Raw genomic sequence first — 22,784 nt, 5'->3', positions numbered from 1 at the left:
AATTGAGTATGCTAGTATGCAGTATATACTAATTGAGTATGCTAGTATGCAGTATATACTACTTGAGTATGCTAGTATGCAGTATATACTAAATGAGTATGCTAGTATGCAGTATATACTAATTGAGTATGCTAGTATGCAGTATATACTAATTGAGTATGCTAGTATGCAGTATATACGAAATGGGTATGCTAGTATGCAGTATATACTAATTGAGTATGCTAGTATGCAGTATGCTAGTATGCAGTATATACTAATTGAGTATGCTAGTATGCAGTATATACTAATTGAGTATGCTAGTATGCAGTATATACTAATTGAGTATGCTAGTATGCAGTATATACTCATTGAGTATGCTAGTGTGCAGTATATACTCATTGAGTATGCTAGTATGCAGTATGCTAGTATGCCATTTCGAACACAGCCAGCGTCTTCCGCTGTCACAACTGACAACAACCACCACGGCCTCTTCCTTCATCGCAGCTCATTGGAAAAACGCTCTAGAAAAGTAAGAAGCTTTTCCATCATCACAACATTCCCACAATAATCTCTTATTTATACACCGGACAAGTCGTTGGAGAAAACAGTTCGCCCAAGAACACGTGTCCTGTAGCCAGCTACCCCTGGCCTCTGGGACTCACCTGGGAGCTAGCCTAGCCTAGCGTTACGCAGCCCCATCTGATGTGTTTAACAAGTCAAAACAGATTGATTGCACCGATTTATGCCTTTTACAATAATGACAATGCACGACGGACATTGCCATTTGTTTATATTGTCTTGTCTGACTTCAAAAGGGACAATGAATGTCAGCGAGTCCCACACATACCTAAGCTACCTACCATTGGCTAACTGTAGAATGTTGTTCGACCATCCATGTGCCTTAAAATTACATTTAACAACCATGATAACATCATTAACAGAAAAAGAAATCATCGTCACATCATAACCGAGCCGAAAGACACGTTGAGGTTGTACATGTTGTCTTTAACTGTAAATGTCAAAGCATTCCGTTTGGATCTGATCAATATGTCTGCTGATGTTGACAGGTAGAGACTGTAGCCAGAGAAGACAGGGTCCTTTATGTGCCGCCGGGAGAGACGGGAGGATGGCAGATGACAAGGACGTGCTGCGAGATGTCTGGTTCGGTCGGATTCCCACCTGCTTCATGCTGCATCAGGATGAGATCACTGACAGAGAGCCCGAGCCCTTCTATGTGAGTGTCTAACTGTCACTAAACACATTTGGACTCACTCATATTGACTTTTGCTCTACAATGTTGCTTTCAGAGTCCTGCTGCAGTCAGATCATGCTTATAATGGGGTTCACCTGCATGTATGTGCATCCCCCAGGTAAGCTGGGCCTTTTAATGTATGAACAGCACTGTCGTAGATTCAGTCAACTTGAACCCGGCTTGCACTAGGCTTGTGGTTGTGGCTTCGGGTGATGATGATAGATCTAATCCACTTTCATTTTGATCTCATCTATGTGAGGTTTTAAATGGCAGTAGTCTAAAGTAAGTGACTTTGTCGTTCATCCCATGATCTCTGTGGAGAAGTGATTTAACTGATCGAGGGGAATTCCCACGAAGAATCCACCATGCCGCTCTCACCTAAGTTGTTTCAGATCAGAGCACATGAAGGAGAGAAGACTACACTTGAATAGAGAGAGAGAGGCCCAATCCTGTTTCCTTTTCCTACCCTCACGGCTCGTTTTGGAGTGCCACTCACTTTGGAGCCAAGCCCTCCGAACAGAGCCACAAGGGGTAGTGGTTGAAAATCTTCCCCTATGAAATGGGACAAGCCTTCAAGACCCTGATAAGTCATCAGTAGTATCATAGAAAAGCATCTACGCTCACGATTCGTTCACAACTTAAGTTTCATCCTATCAATCGATCAAACAAGTCATCAAATAAAAAAGAACAATGCTTCATTATTAGGCCAGTTCATGACAGAATAGCGGGGCTCTGTAGGCTAGTAACCCTTGCTCCTTCCCTGCCAGTCTGCACTGATAGTGGAGCGGTAACAAGTGCAACAACTAAGAGGCTGAACTTACATTTCGGGCGTCATATGCCATCAAAGGGGGAAAATGCGACATGGAAATTATGTCAAAATGCCGGCTATCATGCACAAATCAGCCTTACAACATGTAACATTAGATAACTCACGTTAGACACAGCTAGACACCGATTTTTTGCTTGTTATAAAGAAAAGTTCTATAATACATTGAAATGACATTAAACTAAGATAATACGATGGTTTTCATAATTTTTCTAATCTTTATTATCTCATAAGACGAAGGGCTATGGCTTTGTTTCGAGTCTGGTGTTCAGAAGTCTCAGTTACAAGGGATATGTAGCGATACCCCTTGGCCCTACCGCTACATGAAAACAAGAATTGGGACACACCGACTCTACACATGAACGTGCAAAACGGAGCCGTAGGGCTGTAATGGGATTGGGCCAGAGACTGTTGAAACTAACCTCCTCTCTTTTCTCTCTCTCACCTCCCACTCATCCCTCCACTTTCCCAATTTCACCTCCCCCTCTCATTGTCTTTCTTTCCTCCTTCGGGGTCCTTTTTGCCTTCTCTCATCCCCTCTCTTCCATCTTTCATCCCCCTCTCTTGTCCCCTCTCTTTATCGCCCTCATCCTCTCTCATCCTTCTCTTGGCTGTTGCTTGTTCAGCTTCTCCTCCCCAGGGTGAGCTACCTGACTCTGGTCACAGACAAGGTGAAGAAGCACTTTCTGAAGGTGATGAAGACGGAGGATGTGGAGGAGATGTGGTTCGAGTATGAAGGCACGCCTCTCAAATGGTGAGGCTTTGTGTGTGTGCGTGTGTGCGTGCGTGTGTGCGTGCGTGTGTGCGTGTGTGTGTGTGTGTGTGTGTGTGTGTGTGTGTGTGTGTGCGTGTGTGTGTGTGTGTGTGCGCGCGCATGCATTTGTCTGTGTGATATGTATTCTCCGTTTTCAACACATTCATCTGTATCAGGCTATTCTATGTTATGCCACACCTTTGGTATAGTTGGTATTAGGATGGGTCACTCAAAAATACCTACAGCATCTTGATTTTCTTTCACAAGTACAGTATAGGCAGGCTGCCAGCAGAATCATTATGCCATTACTGAAAAGCATGTAGAGAATTCCCAGCAGCACCGGCCCTCCATAGGAACAGTGTCTTAGCAACTCAACCACAGAATGCAGCAGAGAGGAAACAACACACACACACACACACACACACACACACACACACACACACACACACACACTCACATACACACTCACACACTGTTGACTGGACTAATCATTATCTGTTATAATGATAACAGATATCATTATAACAGATAATGATTATATCATTATATTATATTATTATTATATTATATCATTATATCATCATCAATACAATATGTATTGTTGTATCTATAAATCTATGGACCAACTGATTTTACACACCAATAAAGAGTTTTTCTATGTACAAAACCGGGAGAGAACCATGGCTCTCCACTGACCAGTTACCAGGTTCAGCCACAAGGTGGCAGCCTAGCACAAGCAATGATAAATGCTAATGGTTTGAACAAAGTAGGCTAGGTAAGCAAGAGGTCAACTTCTAATATTGTAGCTTTATAGAATTCTAGAATAAAATGTTTTTCCAAGATTAAATATTTTGAGGGCACAGCCCCATTTTTATATATTAAAACCAGTTGACATGTGATATGACGTGTCTGATTTGTCTTTTTATAGGCACTACCCAATCGGAGTGCTGTTTGACCTCCAAGCCTCCAACACTGCCCTGCCCTGGAGCATCACTGTGCACTTTAAGGTATCACGTAAACAGAAAACAGTTTTTTAAGAGCTGTCTGTGTTTAGGCTGCTTTTTTTGGGATGGACTGTTAGACCCAAATGACTCGCTCTCCTTTCCTCATCTCTTTTTTGAGTGATCAGATCACTAATCTGGAAAGTATTTGGATAGGCAAGAATGATATAGTTATTATTACACATATTGACGGTTAGAACCTGTGGCCCTTGGAAAAAATATTATCCAATGTATGAACATACTTCAACAGTATGCATGTATGCTATGAAATAACCACTATCTGTACTGTCTGTCATACACTCTAGCCCAGTACTTATTATAATAATAAAACGTTGAAACTTAAATGCCCCTAAGACTCTTTGGGCTGGTTTCACAGACAAGGCTTAGGACTAATCCTAGACTAAAAAGCATCTTCAATGGAGATTTTACATTGAAAGTGTGATTTAGTCCAGGACTAGGCTTAAGCCTTGTCTGTGAAACCGGCCCTTAACCTCTCAAAGAAAGCCTAGATAGTATGGGCCATTTGGCCTGCTCCTCTACATAAATGGCTAACAAGCAGCTCTCTGTGGTTTCTCTCTCTCTCTCTCTCTCTCTCTGGTAGAACTTCCCTGAGCGAGACCTGCTCCACTGCCCCACCAACTCTGTGATCGAGGCTCACTTCATGTCCAGCATCAAGGAGGCGGACGCGCTCAAACACAAGAGCCAGGTCATCAACGACATGCAGAAGAAAGACCATAAACAGCTATGGATGGGTCTGCAGAATGGTGAGGACACTTATACAGACATACAACACAAAAAACTGCACTCGCTAGAATCACTGGTAGTTTTGATTTAATTCATAATAACAGCAGTAGTCACTGACATATTTCGGCTTTCGGCTATCAAATGATGCACCCTAAAGTTACATTTATTTGAGTGAGTTGAGCATGCCAATCCACCTTTCTTCTTAAACATACACACATCTAGATACATGCACACCCACATAAATACACACATGGTAAATGGACTGCACTTATATAGCGCCTTTTTCCAAAGCGCTTTACAACGGCCTCTCATTCAACCATTCACACACACATTCACACACCAATGGCGGCAAGCTACCATGCAAGGCGCCGGCCCGCTCACTGGGAGCAATTTGGGGTTCAGTGTCTTGCCCAAGCACACTTCGACATGTGGCCAGCCGGGGCTCGAACCGCCGATCTGCCGACCTTGCGATCATTAGACAGTGGCTCTACCTCCTGCGCCACACACACACACACACACACACACGCACACACACACACACACACACACACACCAACATACACATACAGTAAGGATAGATCATTAATGGCTTATTGATGACCTGTCTTACACAACATAGTGAAGAAATACCTCAAGCAATTATAGATGAGCCTGCAAAACTGTGAGAAGAAGGGGTCCACTTGAAATATAGGATACGGTGGAGGAGTTCTAAGAAGCTTGTTGAACTTGCTGATCATAACGTCAATCACATACCCTTCAGACATCCAGTATAGTAGTATCCGATAAATTATGACCACTGAATCTGTTTTTCATAATACAACACATGTATAATCCGAAGCCTCCGAGAAGGATATGACGGGGGAATTCTCTGGTAACAGCGAAACAAATTCTGAGGAAGGGCTGATGTCTGTTTGAGAGCAGGAATCCATGGTTCTGAGACTGCGTCATACTTCACATGGGTTTCAACACAGCATTCAGACATCCCATCTATTCACATTAATTCAGCTGAACCATGTCCAACACGGAGGCGGAGCTGGGGGGTATTTCATCAATGTTGCTAAATAAAGCAGCGCTTAATTGAAAAAGCTTGATTAGATTTAATGTTGACTGTGACTTAACACTCAAGCCATTCCAATAACACAATTCAGCCGTGTCTCGTCAAAGCTAACTCTGGCCAGGCTTGGAAAGTCTTGTTTTGAGCAGTCACTATTGTGGCTATATTTAGGGATGCGCCGAAATGAAAATGCTTGGCCGAAGCCAAAACTGAAATAAGGGAAACACTTAGCCAAACCCAGGCCTCTCAGCTGCTATAGGCCTACCTGTTTAATTTTTTTATTTTCACCCTCCCCTAACCCAAAAGCTTTTTTTTTAGAGTTTCGTACCAGGAACAGACCAGAAACCGAGAGAGACAGTTTAACCATCATCCAGGGGGGAAAGCAGGTCTGAAATGTTTCAAAAGCTAAAACGTTGTGAAAGTGGGAGATGGGAGGGGAGTACGAAACTAACACAGGTTTCAAGAGGTGCTCAGTTGCAACGTGAGTCTCTCTATTTGTGGATGAAGTGAGTTCCCCTCTTATTACAATGTAAACTAGAATGCGATACAAATCCAATCCACTGTTATGTTATCCATTATGTCCATAACCCTCTGTCAATCATTAAAGATTGAAGTATGGCCTGCTGCTTTCAGATCTGGAGAACAGGTGGGAAAACAAATACAACAAAACAGACATTTTGTATGGAAATGACATTTTTCGTACAACTCTTTTGGGTTGTGTTCCTTCTCTTGAGACCACGTTGACCAGGTGTGGTTGTGTTGTATGCCGTGTTCCTCAGATAAGTTTGACCAGTTCTGGGCCATGAACCGTAAGCTGATGGAGTACACCACTGAAGAGGGAGGATTCCGCTACATCCCCTTCAGGATATACCAGGTGACACGACAATTAATGAAATGTATTAAATGTGACAGCTTCTGTTCAAAAATTCCTTGAGTAATAATAATAATAATAATAATAATAATAATAATACATTAGACTTATATAGCGCTTTTAAATTTCGTTGTTTGGTACCTGTACTGTAGCAATGACAAATAAAGTCTATCTATCTATTAGACTTATATAGCGCTTTTCTAGACACTCTAAGACGCTTTACAAACTGAAAAGATTGAGTGGTAATAATAAAAAGACACAAAAAATAAATAAAAGAAAGTATAGAGGCCTAATTAAGGTAGTGCTGGGGACACATGGGAAGGGGAGGGGGTGAGGGTTAACTGGTGACGGCAAGCTTGAAGAGGTGGGTTTTGAGGGCCTGTTTAAATGTTGGGAGGGTGTTGGCCTGTCTGATGTGGTTGGGGAGGGGGTATCCTATGTAATACACTACTTTTCATAGTTTTTCCAAGTAATGTCATCATTGTGAGACAGGAGATTACAGTCATGGCCATTACAGTCTATTTATCATTTTCCCCCAGGATTATGTAATGAATGCAGTTTGGCACATTACAGCTTCTAATCATAGTTATGCAGGCATGGTGTCATCACTGCAATGACATACTGTTCACTATGACATCACATCTCCATTCAGTTTGCACTAATGATATCATCAAAGCAATACATTGACATCTTTGGTACATTCGTTTTCAGTGAGGTCGTCACAAAACTTTAACATTGTATCCCATAGTGATCAATGTATGTCACTCTCAATCAGTCCTTTTCATTACAACTGTCATAACCACATCGCTGTAGTAATGAAGAACATTCAATGTTGAATTGCAGTTATGACAAGAGGTTTGGTTTTTCATGTTCAAATTGATCTGTTTTAGGCTAGGGAAGAAGGGATATGAGAAGGCATAATGTGAGAGTGAGAGTGAAAGACACAGACACTCAAATTGTATTGCATGTAGGTCTCTCTGAAGAAATCATCTAGATTGAAATGTGCTGTCACAAATGTAGCTGAATTATGTACTGCTTTAACCAACCAGTGTCACAATGCCATTGCTATAGCTATTGGGCAACATTAATGATGTTGATGTCATCATAATCTGCAGGACCCGATCTCTCCCCTAGATGGCGCTGTATACTAGAGTTTTAGTGAAGGGCTGTTCACTCATCCCATCAACACCGTGATCATGGTCCCACGCACCATGAAGTGGGCTGCTGTGACAATAAAACAATGTTCGTGTTTTTGAGTGTAGGGGACTACACTATGCTGTTGTCCTTAATTCATTTAAGTGGCATAGCAGTTCAATTGTCTTTGTGCTTTTCTGTATATATGTTAAACGCTGCATTTTGTTAACTATTATGATTACGGTTGGGCTACATAATGATTCAGATCACATCACCGGTTTTCACCAACCCATTATAACTCAAAACATCATAAATCATATCTGTTTTCATCCCGGCTCCGTCATGTTGCTCTATCATAACAATGACATACGGGTTTTCTCTAGCAGACTCAAATGAAGCATGATTGAATATGGGGCGCCGGCCCGAGGGGCTGACTCAGGTAAAACTCCCTCACTTGGATGAATAAGCGCCAGCGTCTCGCCCTGAAGGCCTGGAAAACATTAGCCCGCATCATAGAACCAGACTGTGGGGGGAAACGATGCGCCTGGAGCGGACATCAGTGTAGGCCCACTCGATACTGCATTCACTTGCTTGTAGAACTATAATAATAATAATATACACAGTTCTTCATGTCCTCGGATCAGACTGATTGTTGTAGCCTTTACTTACCTGACTAGTAAAGTACTTTTAATTGAGTTGGATAGTGTTTGTCTTCTTAGCCCTTATTTTGACTTATAGAATTAACAAATTAGGACTAGTCAAGTGGTGTAGTCTTTCTGGGGAAATCGGGATGTGTTGCCCTCCTATCTATCCGCTCGTTACACCTCGTTGTATTATCGTAGCGCTTGTGAGGCTTCCGATGGGGATGAACTTTTTAAAAAGATCATCAGGCCTATATTAGTATTGAAAACGTTTTAATTTAGAACGTATCGTTAAAAGTAACTTAAGTACCACATTAAATTAGATGAATATTGTGAAACATTGGATGCTTGCGATTCGTCCCATGTGGATCCATTTAGTGCGGTGGTGGAACGACTATAAATCAGAATGTTTGAAAGGAAATTCAAGCGTCGTCCATAAATAACTCATTTTACACTTCAACAAAAACATGTCGTATTCGGCCCATAATAAAATGGCTCTACGCGACAATAAAAACGTGGGTCTCAAACCGCAGACGCACCAAAAGCAACAGGATTCCTTGTCTAGACAGAAATGCACTTGTGTGGATGCGAAGTTAAACAGAACCAAAGGCGGACAAAGCTATACGGGTCCGGATGCAGAAGTCACCATTGATGACTATATTTCAGCCCGGAGGACCCCTCTGAAGACAGATTGCGGTCTTTAGTGTAAATAACATGTGCTGCTTTTGATGCAGACAGAATTAATGACAACACTGGTTCTAAATAACAGAGCGCTCACTTCCGTCTGGGCTGTGCTCCTTATGGAAAAGGGAAGAGATTCCGAGGGCTTGGGGACGGATTTATTTGTGTGTGTGTGTGTGTGTGTGTGTGTCTACGTGCGTGCGTGTGCGTGCATGCGCGCCCTTCTTTGGCGCTTGGTGACTTGCGCGCTCCAGTCTGGTTCAGCCGCCGGTTTCCGGGCTACAGAAGTGATGATGGCACTGTGTGATTCAAAGCGCCAGAGGCAGAGTCTCACGGAAAGTGAAAATTATAGCCTAATGCTTGTAATCGCAGTCTGGTTTGGTTACATTGTTACAGGTATGCCCTGTTTCCTCTGTGACTAAACGTTTACTCATTGCCCTTACCTTTCAGCCCACTCATCTTTTATGTTATGGTGCTCTTGAGGCGCCTCCCTAGGAATCTAGATTTATTGTATCTGATTTTATCATTTGGATCATGACTGAGATTAGTAGGCTGTGACGCAGCGATTTACACATTTTAGATAGTTGCGTGACATACCAAAGGCAACATGTGATAAGCATTTTTGCAGCAACAACCTGTAACTCGCAAATGATGCCTTTTAAACAACAAAAACATGCATGTTCTAAAATGAGACTGCTTATTCCCTGTAGTACCTTTAACCTTGATGAGCTGCTGTGAAGCTAGGCCTATAGGCTATTGGCCTGTTCTTTTATTTAACTTTAGGAATATGTTATGTTCATTTATAAGACTAAGACATTATTCGTACAGGACTGTAGTAATTTTTAATAATTGCAGAGGTCGTCTGTGATCTTAATCCCATGCGAAACTGCCATGCCCATAATTTGTAAAGTAAACATTCCACCGCAAATGACCTACCATATTTCACTAAACACAGAGGTCCTGTGATAATATTAGTCCCATGCGAATCGGCATCTCTGTGATTTGGGGTCGTTTCAATATTTGCCCTGGTTTTTCTGCTGCGGTTGAAATTATAAATGTTTTGACAGCATTTTGGGTGAAAATTCAGGAGGCTCGTCTCGCTACACAGCATGGAGACTCATTCGCAGAAAGAGCAAGCTCAAATCCAGAGCGAAATCTCGAAAGATGATGAGATGGGTGACATGCATGGCTTGCGCTATTATATATCTATATACAGTATCTTGTTACATAGATATCGTGTTGCCTATCTGTGTTTCACAGAGCCTTGACGTCATATCCGGGGATAATGTCAGTAAAATCGAGTAAAATACAGACTTCGCTTATCCCATGTGAATGCGCTGCACGAAAAACACAGACGTGGGGTAATTTCTAAATCCCATGAGGTCCCCAGATAATACTAGTCCCGTGCGACTAAATCAATTTTCTCAAGTGTAGGGTCAGGGTGTGCATTTCAAGTCTCAAGAAGATGAGCTGTTAAAACGACTCTGGGAATTTTAATTTACCAATGGACAGTCTTGGGTCTCAGTGGAAAAAGTGGTAACGCTTTCTCCTCTCTCCCTCTCAGTGGAAACTCATATTGATTGACGTCCGTGTGCCTCCACCATCGGTTTAGCCTACTGTCAATTAGGCGGATTGAATCCACACCGGCAATTAGCCTGGATGGGTTGAGTTGATCTATTCGGCCAGGGAGAGCGCGAGTCTCTTTTCACCCGACCTCTCTCAACTTGGGAGAAGTAATGACGCCTCCCTCTCAGTGTCGCCATGTGGTGCGCTGCCAGCTTAGGTGTCACGCGAACTGAAAAGAAAGTGTCGCGGTCCAAGAGTATCGCGCTTCTCTCCGGGATTAATGGCTCCCTCTTTGTATTGTATCCCGGGTCAATTATTAATGGCGGGTTTTTAAAAATGCAACGAAGTAGCTGTCACTTATCGCACTCTCTCCGCTCCGGCTATCTGGATAATCCTGCATGCGGCCCGCCGCTTCCTGCCAGTGAGTCACTCTTTCTGGTAACCCGAGTGCGAGCTTCGCGCCTTTTCAGCCACCTTCCCCTTGCCTCTCGCGCGTGACGGTGTGTAGTTACAGCTCCGTTACCCGAGCCCTCTCCTCGCCGGTTTCCTTTTCACAGCTCTATGATTAGTTCCTATTGTGTGTCAGGCCCGCCGTTTGTCACCTCAAAGGCCGCAGGGGTTTCGTATCTCCCCGGCCCGAGCTGGCTGATATCCCCTTCGCTGGTGTCCGCGTGCGAGCAGTGCTAATGGCGAGACCGGGACCGTATCCAGCGCTCCCTGCGCCTTCTCGTGTGCCCCGAGATCAGAGGTTACCTTCCCTAGCAACCACCACTCTTGAATATTTCACTACTGTTTGTGTGGTGGGACTCACTCTCTTCTTCTTCAATTAGCCCGCAGGCCTAGTCGACTGACTTTCATAGCCAAGATTAAATTTGCATTAGACGACAGTATGTCAGACATCATGGTTTCAGTTAAAACTTTGAATACATTTGTGTTAGGCCTCCTAACTTTCAAGTTCTAACATTTATGTTCTTGTGTAATATACGGAGACTTTGGCTTAGTTCACCGTGACTTTATGGTCCAGTTCCTCCAGAGTCGACTCTGTGCCAGACACAAGTGGAGACTTGTAGCTTACAACAATCAGCCGTCATGTTTGGCTCTTGCATAAGATAGGCCTTTTGTGTGGCGATTAGTCAAGTCATTGCGTCAATGTTATTTGAAATACTGTCTTATGTTCGGTTATGTCTTGCAGGTATAATCAGTCATGGGTTGTCTGTTTTCTAGGAAATTCGAATCGGAAATGAACAGTAATTAAAATGTTTATCATATATCATACAGTCACTCAAATACGTTTAGACATGAGAATTGGCCTCATGTGGATGTGCGTAACCTCCTTTCCATAACAGTGAAAGTGAAGAGAGAACCGTTGAGGAGAGTTGGTTGGTTAATATGGCTAGGTGTTAGCCAGTAGAGAGTGTGTGCTACATCTGTAACAGCCATCTGATGTGGAAGTGATTGTATTTATTGCTTATTGCTTACAGATGTGTTTGGTCTGTGGTCAGTGATGCATGTAGGACTGATAATTCTACATGGTCAACATCAGGTAGAACCTTTTGCAAAATATCTATTTCACAGCCTGACAGGACATTCAATTCACCACATTGACGCATGTATGGCGATGTCACAACTGCAATAAATAGTATCCTATTCTCATCATCTCTTCGTATGCTATTCTCATCATCTCCTTCATGAACTCTGACCTACAAGGACTGGATAGGTGAAAACAATATGGTGGAAGCCCGTCCAGTCTTCTCACCAATCCGTGGGTTATGAAGGAGAGGAGACAAGGAAAAGAAAAGTGTTGAAACATGTTAGGACACATGTATAGTACAGAGCTGGTACTGTCTATGTGTATCCATAGTGCTTGTAATCTATTTGGCATGCTCTGATTCCTCTCCCTCCCTTCTCTCCATAGACAATGAGCGACCGACCGTTCATCCAGAAGTTGTTTCGCCCCATCTCGTCTGAGGGCTGCACACACACTCTGGGGGATCTGCTAAAGGAGGTGTACCCCACGGCCATATGTCAGGATGGTATGTACACACACACACACACGCTATCAACAATGCTAATTACACCTGTGCTACTTTTTGTACTTACAGTACATCTCTATCTACATGACACACACACACACACACACACACACACACACACACACACATGAACACACCATACCCATATTCCCCATTTAAATGAAAGTGCCAAAAAGTTATTTAAGGGAACAAGTTAGACAACACACACACACACACACACACACACACACACACACACACACACACACACACACACACACACACACACACACACAGGGTTTGTTGAACAAACCCTACAAGAGAAAACACACATGTTTTTGCCACACAGTGGCATCAAAGGGTGCCCAGCCTCTCACAGGAAGCCAGAGAAGAAAAGACACCTATGTAGGTTCTGTTTTATTTACAGTTAGGAGAGGAATCTGGAAGATCGATGCTTAGAGATAATATTTTTTTTTTTAAACGACTGTGAGGGTTGAAAATAGACGCCCTCATTTGAACGAATGAAAAGATACGGGGAGGGTATAAAAAAAAATAAGAGTGAGGGAATGAGGAGAGACCGTAGAGGTAGAAAGGGAGTGGTGGAGATAGAGAGGGAGGCAGCCTAAACAGGTAGTGTCTAGAGGGGAGTGTAGAGGAAGTAGATAAAAAGACAATGGTTCGGTAGGACTGTAGGACAGAGGACCCGCAGGAGGCTCACCTGCATGGTCGAACCAATCACTACCGCTCTCTTTCTCGCTCACTCTGTCTCTCCCATCTCCCTCTCACTCTGAATCTCTCTCCTTATTGCAAACGGTCTCTGCCTGTCCCTCTGTCTTTCTCTCACACTGTCTCTCTAAGTCCTTTACTGTCTTTCCCTCCCTCCCTTCAAGTCTCTCTTAGTTTCCCTCTTTTAAATCAACTCTCTGTTCTCTTCTCTCTCCCTCTCTCTACCGCTCCATGCCTGAGGTAGAGTGGCGCCTTGATAAAGGTGAAAGTGGCGCATTGTTTGTTTCGTTTCCCTCTCTTCCTCGCCAGGGAGATGAGTGTGTGTGAGATAGTGTGTGTGTGTGTGTGAGATGGGATTCTAGCTGTGTTTTTGAATTAGAGAGATTGATGGGTATGTGCTCTAGCAGTGTCGGGGACCATTGTTATGAGCTGAATCCTGGGGACCTCCTTTCAAGCAAATATCGGACATAAAGAAAATATCGCCAACCATCCTTTTGATGTTTCAAACATGGAACATCAAATCAATGTTTTCCAAACATTTTGATCTTTGTTGTGTCTACGATGCTTGAATGACCCTCCCCAAGGGACCCTGAAAATCTTCAGAACTGAGCTAATTGAGAGAAAGATCCAGGGGTTGGTTTCTTCAACAGGGGATTTCCGACATATGGCCGACTATTCAAATGAGTCGTACAGTACAGATTGACGTTCACCCCCCACGCAGGAAAACCGTTGGGCAATAACATGTTATTCTGATTAGCGGTCAGCCTGTGACGTCTGTTAAAACCTTGGCATGGCTTTTTGTTTTGACCCAGGTGTGTGTTGGACTGGGCTTGTCTGGAATAGAGGTCAAGAGATGTGTCTGAAGGCTTCGTGTTTTGACCCGTGTTTGACGTCGGTCTGAAACAGCGTGAACTCTGACTCTCGAGCAGACCTCAGAAATAGTTTGAACCTACCGATAAATTCCCCTATCGAATCCTTTTCGGTGGATTCGGATGATACATGTGCTGCTTCTAAACAAAAATGGGTTTTGTGGTAATGTTTCTAATCAATTGAGAATGCAGAAATCCCCCCCCCCCCAGACTGACATGTCCACGTGTCAACTCTACACCACCCACTCACCTCCCATTGACAGAACTCATTCATGGTACAGAACAAAGTGATGAAACCATTGTCAGATTCGCCCACATTGAACTCAATAGTGAATCCTCAATAGTGAATCCTCTCTTCTGATCAAACGGGCCATCTTATTGTTCAGAGAGCGGGGATGGTCTGGGTTTCTGTGGATGCTTTGATATGGAGAACAGTGGATGTTCCAAGTGTTGCTAGGTGTGGAATAGAAAATCTTACTTGCGATGATTGTGATGTATAGTTTTTTCACTTTGTACTATGTACAAATGTACTTGATTATTCTAGATAAGAGTATTTGACAATAACCTAAATGTAAAAAATAGAGGAGGAAATTGAGACAGGGGCCATATACTGTACATCTTGTCGATGGGTCTGACCTACAGGTATACATTTCCTGGTCTGTCACCTTTTTAGTGTGTAGTTCTAGTTACGTCAGTCACCATTCCACATTAAACTAAGAGTTTATGAGTGTGTGTGTGTGTGTGTGTGTGTGTGTGTGTGTGTGTGTGTGTGTGTGTGGGGGGGGGGGGGGTGTCTGTGTCTGTGTCTGTGTCTGTGTCTGTGTCTGTGTCTGTGTCTGTGTCTGTGTGTGTGTGCGTGTGTGTGTGTGTGTGTGTGTGTGTGTGTCTGTGTGTGTGTGTCTGTGTCTGTGTGTGTCTCTGTGGCTAGCCCTTGTGCTGGTGGTAATCTGGTGCAACAGCTCTTGGCTGGTCTTGCTACATATTTGGGCTCAGGCTTCCAGGGAAACCGAGTGTTGCGGTCCTCCTAAACGGGGGTTGGCTCTGCACTGCTGTGCTTAAGCAAGATGTCATCATGTCTTGGCCGTCAGTCATGCAATCGTCAACCACACAGCGTGTCATTTTTATTTGTTTGCTAACAACAGTGGTCAACATTGAAACCAAGTTTGTCATTTGCAATTTGTGCTTTCTATGAACTATAAACAAAGAAACAATGTTGTTACACTTAAATGAAGTGATGGTAAATGGTAATAAATCCCCAAATAATACAGTATGATTCAAAAATGGGAAAACGCCTCTGTCTCTCGTTCCTTATTTAACATTGAAGTGAATCCTCCACCACCACTTGATTTCCCACATTTCTGACCACAGTAAAAGGATTGATGGTCTATAGCACCCACTCATAGTGACAATACTTCCCACTATGACACAGCCATTTCACAATGCTTGACAAGATTAATCACAGAACCACCAGAACAGACCACTTACCTGTGTGTGTGTGTGTGTGTGTGTGTGTGTGTGTGTGTGTGTGTGTGTGTGTGTGTGTGTGTGTGTGTGTGTGAGAGAGAGAGTGAGCGAGCGACAGAGACTAACCCATTTTGGTAATTGAGATGCCACATTATTAAAAATTAATCAGAAAAGAATACAGCAATAGTGTATATTTGTGTGTGCGACCTGTGTGTGATGAATTTCCCTCTCGTCATAGAGTGAGTGTTATAGGGGTCGCCCCCTCGCCCCTATCAACCCCTCCCACGAGTGCTCACTAGTAGAGGAATACCCCACCTTTCTGTGTGTGTGTGTGTGTGTGTGTGTGTGGGTGGGTGGGTGCGCGGGTGGGTGAGAAAGAAACAGAGAGAGAGTGAAAGTATGATTGCATCATTAATGTCAGCAGTTTTTCTTTTTTTTGTACCCCCACATTATAAAATCACATATTTGGTTATTTACCCTGACAGTCTATATACAAGGACAGACTTCAATCAACACTTTGGTTCTGTTCATTCTGTTAGTACAGTGCACAGATAAACAGAACGCAAGTGTGGATTGAAGTCTGTCCTTGTCCATAGACTCATGTCAGGGTAAGGAACCAAATATGTGATTTTATAATGTGGGTGAACTAACCCTTTAAAAGTAAAGAAAAGCCCTCCCTTACTCAGCTGAAGCGTGTCTCTGCAGACCTTTTGGGTAAAGCACTGCAGCTCAACTCTAAAGTACTGTTTCTGTGTGCCAGTCAGGGTGCAGGTGTAGGGTGTGCCGATCTTACTAACCAAGAACGTCAGTTAGCGGTTGGGTTTAACGCTCGTTCTGATATTACGTGTATATATACATATTCACGAGTGAACATCTTCTTGTACGGTCAGTGTGGGTGTGGGTGTGTCTAGTCATCTAGACACTCAACCTACACAGAGAGGGTGAGGCTACTGTCGGTTTGAGTGAAACAATTAAACAAACACACACACCCCCACCCCCACACAGCAATAACCACATACAATATGTACTGTAACAAACTTCTCAGGTGCCTTATGTATCTTGTAACCAGGTGCTCTCACACACACACACACACACACACACACACACTCACACACACACACACACACACACACACACACACACACACACACACACACACACACACACACACACTCATGGAAGCAACCAATCTCAGAAAATATACAGTGCATTCGGAAAGTATTCAGACCCCTTTAGGCAAGGCAAGGCAAGGCAAGTTTATTTGTATAGCACATTTCATACAACAGGGGCAATTCAAAGTGCTTTACATGCATTATTTAAAAATACAGCAAGAGGAGCATAAGAAAATAAAAATTACAATGAATAAAAGCAAATATAAGAAGTAAATAGATAAAACATTTAAAAAGACAATAGTTAATGGAAAAAAGACATTGATAGAAGTGTTTGTGTTTAATCATATCCCTCCATATCCCTCTACATCCCTCTACATCCCTCCACATCCTTCTACATCCCTCTACATCCCTCTACATCCCTCTACATCCCTCTACATCCCTCCACATCCCTCCACATCCCTCTACATCCCTCTACATCCCTCTACATCCCTCCACATCCCTCTACAACCCTCTACATCCCTCTACATCCCTCCACATCCCTCCACATCCCTCTACATCTCTCTACATCCCTCTACACCCCTCTACATCCCTCTACCAGGGTTTCCGTTAACCGGTAATTACCGGTCTTTGTCCGGTAAAATTTGTTGAAGTCCGACAAATTTAAAACTCTTCGGTCATAATGTCCGGTGAAAATAATTCCCTCTTAAAACCCTTCTGCGCCGAAATGTACCTCCGCCGGCACAAATCCGCACCCAACATTGTAATTACCGTAATTTCTAAACGGTTTGTGCTATTGAAAAAATTCCAACTGTCCCTGAAAGCTGAGATGTTGCACTTCAACCAACATATAGGGTATTACGGTAAAATGTGACGTGACGACATTCTCAGAGTCAGTTTACTCACAGTGAAGGCGGAGGAGGAGTTGTACTCCCGAGTCCGATTAAGTATGATTTGACAGGCAGTTAAACTAAATGCCTTCCCAACCAGCGAGACCTGGTTATAGAAATGACGTTGTTTTATTGATAAAAAAAAGGGTAAAAACTAGGGGTGCAACGGTTCTCGGTTTTTTTACGGACGGTACGGTTTGCGTTCCACGGCTCAATTCACTAGTGAACCGTGACGGTTTTCGGTTTTCGTTTTTTTTTTTTTTTTTTTTTTTTACCTTTATTTTACCAGGAAGTCACATTGAGATTAAAACCTCTTTTACAAGAGAGACCTGGCCAAGACAGGGTCAAAATAGTAGCTTAAAAAAACTGTTCAGATAACAAGACAGGACATAAGACAGTGGCAACAATACAATAGACAAACAATGGTAGGGGTATTTACAAGGTGATTAAAACATTGAGAAGTCTAACCAAAGCAGGTACAGCGAGCGGTGACCACATCCTTTAATCTACGCTTGAAGATACTTATGGAAATAAGGGCCTCTAATTTAAAAGTAGTCTGTAGGTCATTCCAAGACCAAGGGCCATAATAAGACAAGCTTGCCCTTCCAACATTGTTCATGATAAGTGGCACCTTGTATTGTAGCCATCTACGAGACCTGAGACCCGAGCCACTCGGTATAGGGATGAACTTCAGGCCCAGATAATTCGGTAAGAAGCCAGAGATGATTTTAAACACAAGAGTGTACCAGTGTTGGAGCCTTCTGACAGAAAGAGATGGCCATCCAACCAGACTATACAGTGTACAGTGATGGGTCCTGAAGGCACTATTGGTGATGTATCTTAGAACCGAATGATACAGGGGGTCTAGCTTGGATAAAGTGGACAGAGAAGCAAACCTATATACTGTATCACCATAATCCAATTGTAAAAGGAAAAGGGCGGAGACAAGACGTTTTCTGGAAGCCAAGGAAAAGCAAGATTTAAATCTATACAGGAAGCCCACTGTACGCTTAAGCTTTATGGCGAGAAGATCAATTTGGCCGCGTTCGTAAATTAGCTCTGAGAGCGCCGGAGCGTCCACGTGAATGCCTCGAACGCGGCCTTTGGTCAGAGGTCGAGTTGGTCTGGAACGTTTGTTTCTGAACCGAACCGTACCGAAAACCGTGACCCAAAATACCGAACCGTACCGAACCGTGGGCCAACTGAACCGTTGCACCCCTAGTAAAAACTAACCCTTTACTATAACACAAGCTATAACACAACAAAATGTGGAAAAAGTGAAGAGGTGTTAATACTTTCTGAATGCACTGTATGCACACGCATCCAAACCCATAACAAGGGATTCCTAACACACAGACACATACCCACACACACACATTCACACTCATACACACTCACACTCTCAGACCAGTAGAGTGCAGCTCATTTGTCATGTTGGGTGACCCTGTGGCCCTCTGCCTCTCAGTGCAGTCCCAGGGTCATGCCTGGTCAGTGTGATTGATTGATCTGTCTGTCGCTTGCCGATAGGCTTCGGTCACTCCGAGGTGAGAGGGCCAACTTAAACACACACCCTTGCACTTAACTAACACTTACACTCACATAATCATATACATACAGGCATACACAAATGTACACACACGCATACACGTGATGTTTGTAATTCATTCACTCATCTCCGTTGGAAGAAAAAGTTGAGCCAGTGCTTTTCTACGAAGCCCCCCTGGGGTCACATGGTACAAAAGAAAAATGGACGTGTGAATCTGTGTGCACGGTTTACGAATCTGTGTGCACGGTTTACCAATCCTAGGCTAGTGGTATTAGTATACTTTATAGTACTAGTACTAGTCCTATATGTTTTTATTTTTATTTTTATCTGTATTGTGAATTGCATAGGGGACCAAAATAAACATTCTCAATCAAAAAAAATACTGTAGTCCTGTACAGTAATACCACTAGTCATATACAGTAGACTAATACCACTAGTCCTATACAGTATACTAATACCACTAGCAGTGTTTCCTCCAGGAGTTTCCACATTAGTGGCGCGGTGGTCTTTTTTTTTTTTAAATAGCAGTTAAGTCATTAAAGCCGAGCAGGTGATTTTATATAGAAGGTGATCAAATACCAAGATATCCTACAGCTGCAGCGGAACATGCGGAATGCACATGACACACACACAGAAAGATCATCAGCTCATTGAATATGAAGTACACGAGAGATAATCAGCTCATCGAATATGAAGTACACAAGAGTACACATGGAACCGGGAACGCGCATACAGCACTGAACAACATCCGTAGAATATAAACTTGTGACTGACAGTCACATACATACATACACACACACACACACAATGAAAGATCATCAGCTCATCAATACGAAGTAGGCTACATGAGAGTACACGCACAAAACCGGCTAACGTTACGTTAAGTAAAATCACAGTGTGACAGTCAGATGGAGCATTTGGTAAACAACCGACAGCAAGGTAATTCATCAGCTGAGTTAAAGAAAACCAACTCTTACCTTTGATGACACCGACATGAGCCCTGCTTACCCGTACCTCCGCCGTTCTGTTCGTGATGATTTTAGAGGCAATAGATTATTTTTGCCCCGCGCATATTGCTCTGAATAGTTCGAAGCTAGCATTAGGTGCGAGGGTGCTCGGTTAACCCATTAGCGGGAACATTATTTGTTTCACAAAACAGGCTGATTTAGTTGACCATGAACATCAGACTGTATTACGAATGTTCATTTAAAATACTTGTATACTGAGCACTGGTATAAGAACATGAACCAGAGAACAGCAGTAAATGCAATAACCCACAGTCGTCGCTGATGATGTTGCATTTTCGATTAGGATACGGGATTAAAGGAACGGGCGCAGGGCGAAGAGAGAGAGAGAGGAGAGTGATTTCCTGAAATCCAAATGTCCCGCGAAATTCGGACCAATCACAAAACTGTTTTGCAAGCCTTGCACCGCGCGCCTGTTGAGAGCGATTCAGTCTCGATTGCAGTGCGAACACAAACGACGAGGTTAATTGCAACATTGTAACATATTGTAACTTACTATACCCTAAATCGTAACGAAATGTAGGTCTGAAAGCGGCCTAAATCTAGCTTCAATTTGCTTTTTTTCTGTTCTCCGGTCATAATAACTAATAATCGTTGCTTAGCCTGAATCAAAGTGGACAATCAATTAGTGGCAGAGAAAATTGATTCGTGGCGGCCCGCCACGAATCAATGCATATAGAGGAAACACTGTCTAGTCTAGGATTGGTAAACTGTGCACACGGATTCGTAAACTGTACGCACGGATTCGTAAAACGTGCACACAGACTCACACGTCCATTTTTTTCCCTACCATGTGACCCCAGGGGCCTCCGTACTTTTCCTCTACTTTGATTCAATAAAGACACAAAATGTTTCCTAATGTTTCCAAATGTTTTCTAACTCCAAAATTACTTTTTCTCTTCTCCCTCTCTTCATCCCTGTCTCCCCTTGCCCTTACAGACGAGGCCAAGCGCTACCAGGTTGTGGTCCACGGGATCGAGCCCCTGCTGGAGACCCCATTGCAGTGGCTGAGTGAGCACCTCAGTCACCCCGACAACTTCCTCCACATCAGCGTTATCCCTGTCTCTAGTGACTGAGACCCCACCCCTCCTTTGGAAACGTCTGGTTACCGGAACCGAGGGTGGGAGTGGGGGGGAAGGTGGTGGTGGTGGTGTAGGGGTCTCAGGAACTCCAAAAAAAAGAACTCTTTAGAGAGCTGAGAAAACCCACAAGGCTATTTTGGACGAAATGTGATGTCATCAAAGCGTGACACCACGACATCATCTCGTCGTGAAAAGGAGCCCCCCAGGAGAAAATTCATCCTCACTTGCTCTGTTCTCCTAACCTCTTTTCTTCACCTCCTCCTCCCTCTCTTTTTCCCCCCTTTCCTTGTTCCAATTTGTGGAAAGGCATCCAGCCCAAAATATGGAAGGCCGTAACCGTAAGAGTGAGTTACCTATCAAAAGAGAGGCGTAAGGGGGGTTCAGCTAGGAACTTCTCCTCCTCCTCTTCCTCCCCCTTCTCCAAGACAAAGAGAGGGCCCAGAGTAGTGCCTAGTGGGACCCCCCTTACTGCAGAAGTTGCCTTAGTTTCCAGAGTCACGTCATGCATGACCACGGTTTGGATGTTCATCAAGGCACACTGAGTTGACAGGGGTTGAACACTATTAGAGAGTGAGTGGGGACATCAAAGAGTCTTTTCATTCTTACTCTCATTCTCACTCTTTCTTTCTCAATTTGTCTCTCCCACTGTATTTTATTCAGCCATATTACTGTCTCTTTCTCTATCTCCCAGTCTCTTTGTCCTTCCGTCTTTCCATATTCATCTCTCTCTCTCTCTTTCTCTCTCTCTCTCTCGTGTCATTTACTGCTGATGCTCTCTCATCTCTTTCGCTAATTATCTGTTGGAATTCCTCCTGCTGCTAATGAGACCGCTAAACTCCCTGTCTGCCAAGCCTTGGAGTTGTGTGTGTGCGTGCGTGTGCGTGCATGGGTTAGGGTTAGGACCTGGGTGCGTGCATGTGTGTTTGCATGCATTTATGGGCCTGGGGTGTGTGTGTGTGCGTGTGAGTGTGTGTGCGTGTGTGTTGTAATTAGAGACATCATTTATGATCCCCTTGAGGGGGGTTAGGAAGGTGTGAAGTCAGAATGGAATCCTGTCTGTCTTCTCTCTTGCACATCTTGTGTCAATGGGAGACAGAGCCAGGCCTGTAATTTGTGTGTGTGTGTGTGTGTGTGTGTGTGTGTGTGTGTCGGAGTCGGAGGGAGGCAGGCAGGCAGGGAAGCTTGTGATGGATGATGACACACTCGTCTCATCACGTCAGGCTTCCTCATTCCTGTGACACTGCTGCCCACTGCAGAGGATGATGGGAGAAGGGAGATTTACGGGCATTGAGTCAGGGCTAGGCCCGACGTGGGGTACTGTCTGAGGTGTGTGTGTGGCGGGGGGTTTGTATATACGTTGGTGTGTGTATGTGTTTGTGCCTGTGCACAGGACACAGGCATGAGCTGATGATCAAAAGAGTCAGACTCTCGTCTCGCTGACACACTTCAGTTTATGGGGTTTCCCACACAACAATTTTCGTCTGTCTTTTGTTCCTCATAACTTTGGATTGTGTTTGAATGCCGCCGTTCCTCAGATCTTCTACTGTAGCTCATTACA

At 43.6% G+C, this 22,784-nt stretch overlaps 1 protein-coding gene across 1 annotated transcript; it reads left to right on the top strand.

Moving 5' to 3' along the window:
* Positions 1-459: 459 nt before the first annotated feature.
* On the top strand, positions 460-21,250 carry atg5 (ATG5 autophagy related 5 homolog). Its single transcript, XM_080540381.1, has 8 exons — positions 460-508; positions 1,047-1,213; positions 2,684-2,811; positions 3,740-3,818; positions 4,414-4,576; positions 6,390-6,484; positions 12,419-12,536; positions 21,084-21,250. Exons 2-8 carry the CDS (start codon positions 1,106-1,108, stop codon positions 21,218-21,220), a joined length of 828 nt encoding a protein of 275 aa, XP_080396507.1. The 5' UTR covers positions 460-508; positions 1,047-1,105; the 3' UTR covers positions 21,221-21,250.
* The last annotated feature ends 1,534 nt before the right edge of the window (positions 21,251-22,784 follow it).

Source organism: Nansenia antarctica (genome assembly GCF_963989245.1).
Source record: "Nansenia antarctica genome assembly, chromosome: 10".
In the NCBI taxonomy this organism is placed as follows: Eukaryota; Metazoa; Chordata; class Actinopteri; order Argentiniformes; family Microstomatidae; genus Nansenia; species Nansenia antarctica.
The sequence above is the reverse complement of the archived record's forward strand: the minus strand, read 5'-3'. Positions and strand labels throughout refer to the sequence as shown.

What these genes read in the sequence shown, in the direction of transcription:
- atg5 (XM_080540381.1), top strand. Translation starts at nt 1,106, where the DNA reads ATGGCAGATGACAAGGACGTGCTGCGAGATGTCTGGTTCGGTCGGATT. An exon ending in GAGAGCCCGAGCCCTTCTAT is followed by an intron (nt 1,214 to 2,683) that starts GTGAGTGTCTAA and finishes TTGCTTGTTCAG; the next exon opens with CTTCTCCTCCCCAGGGTGAG. An exon ending in ATGGATGGGTCTGCAGAATG is followed by an intron (nt 4,577 to 6,389) that starts GTGAGGACACTT and finishes CGTGTTCCTCAG; the next exon opens with ATAAGTTTGACCAGTTCTGG.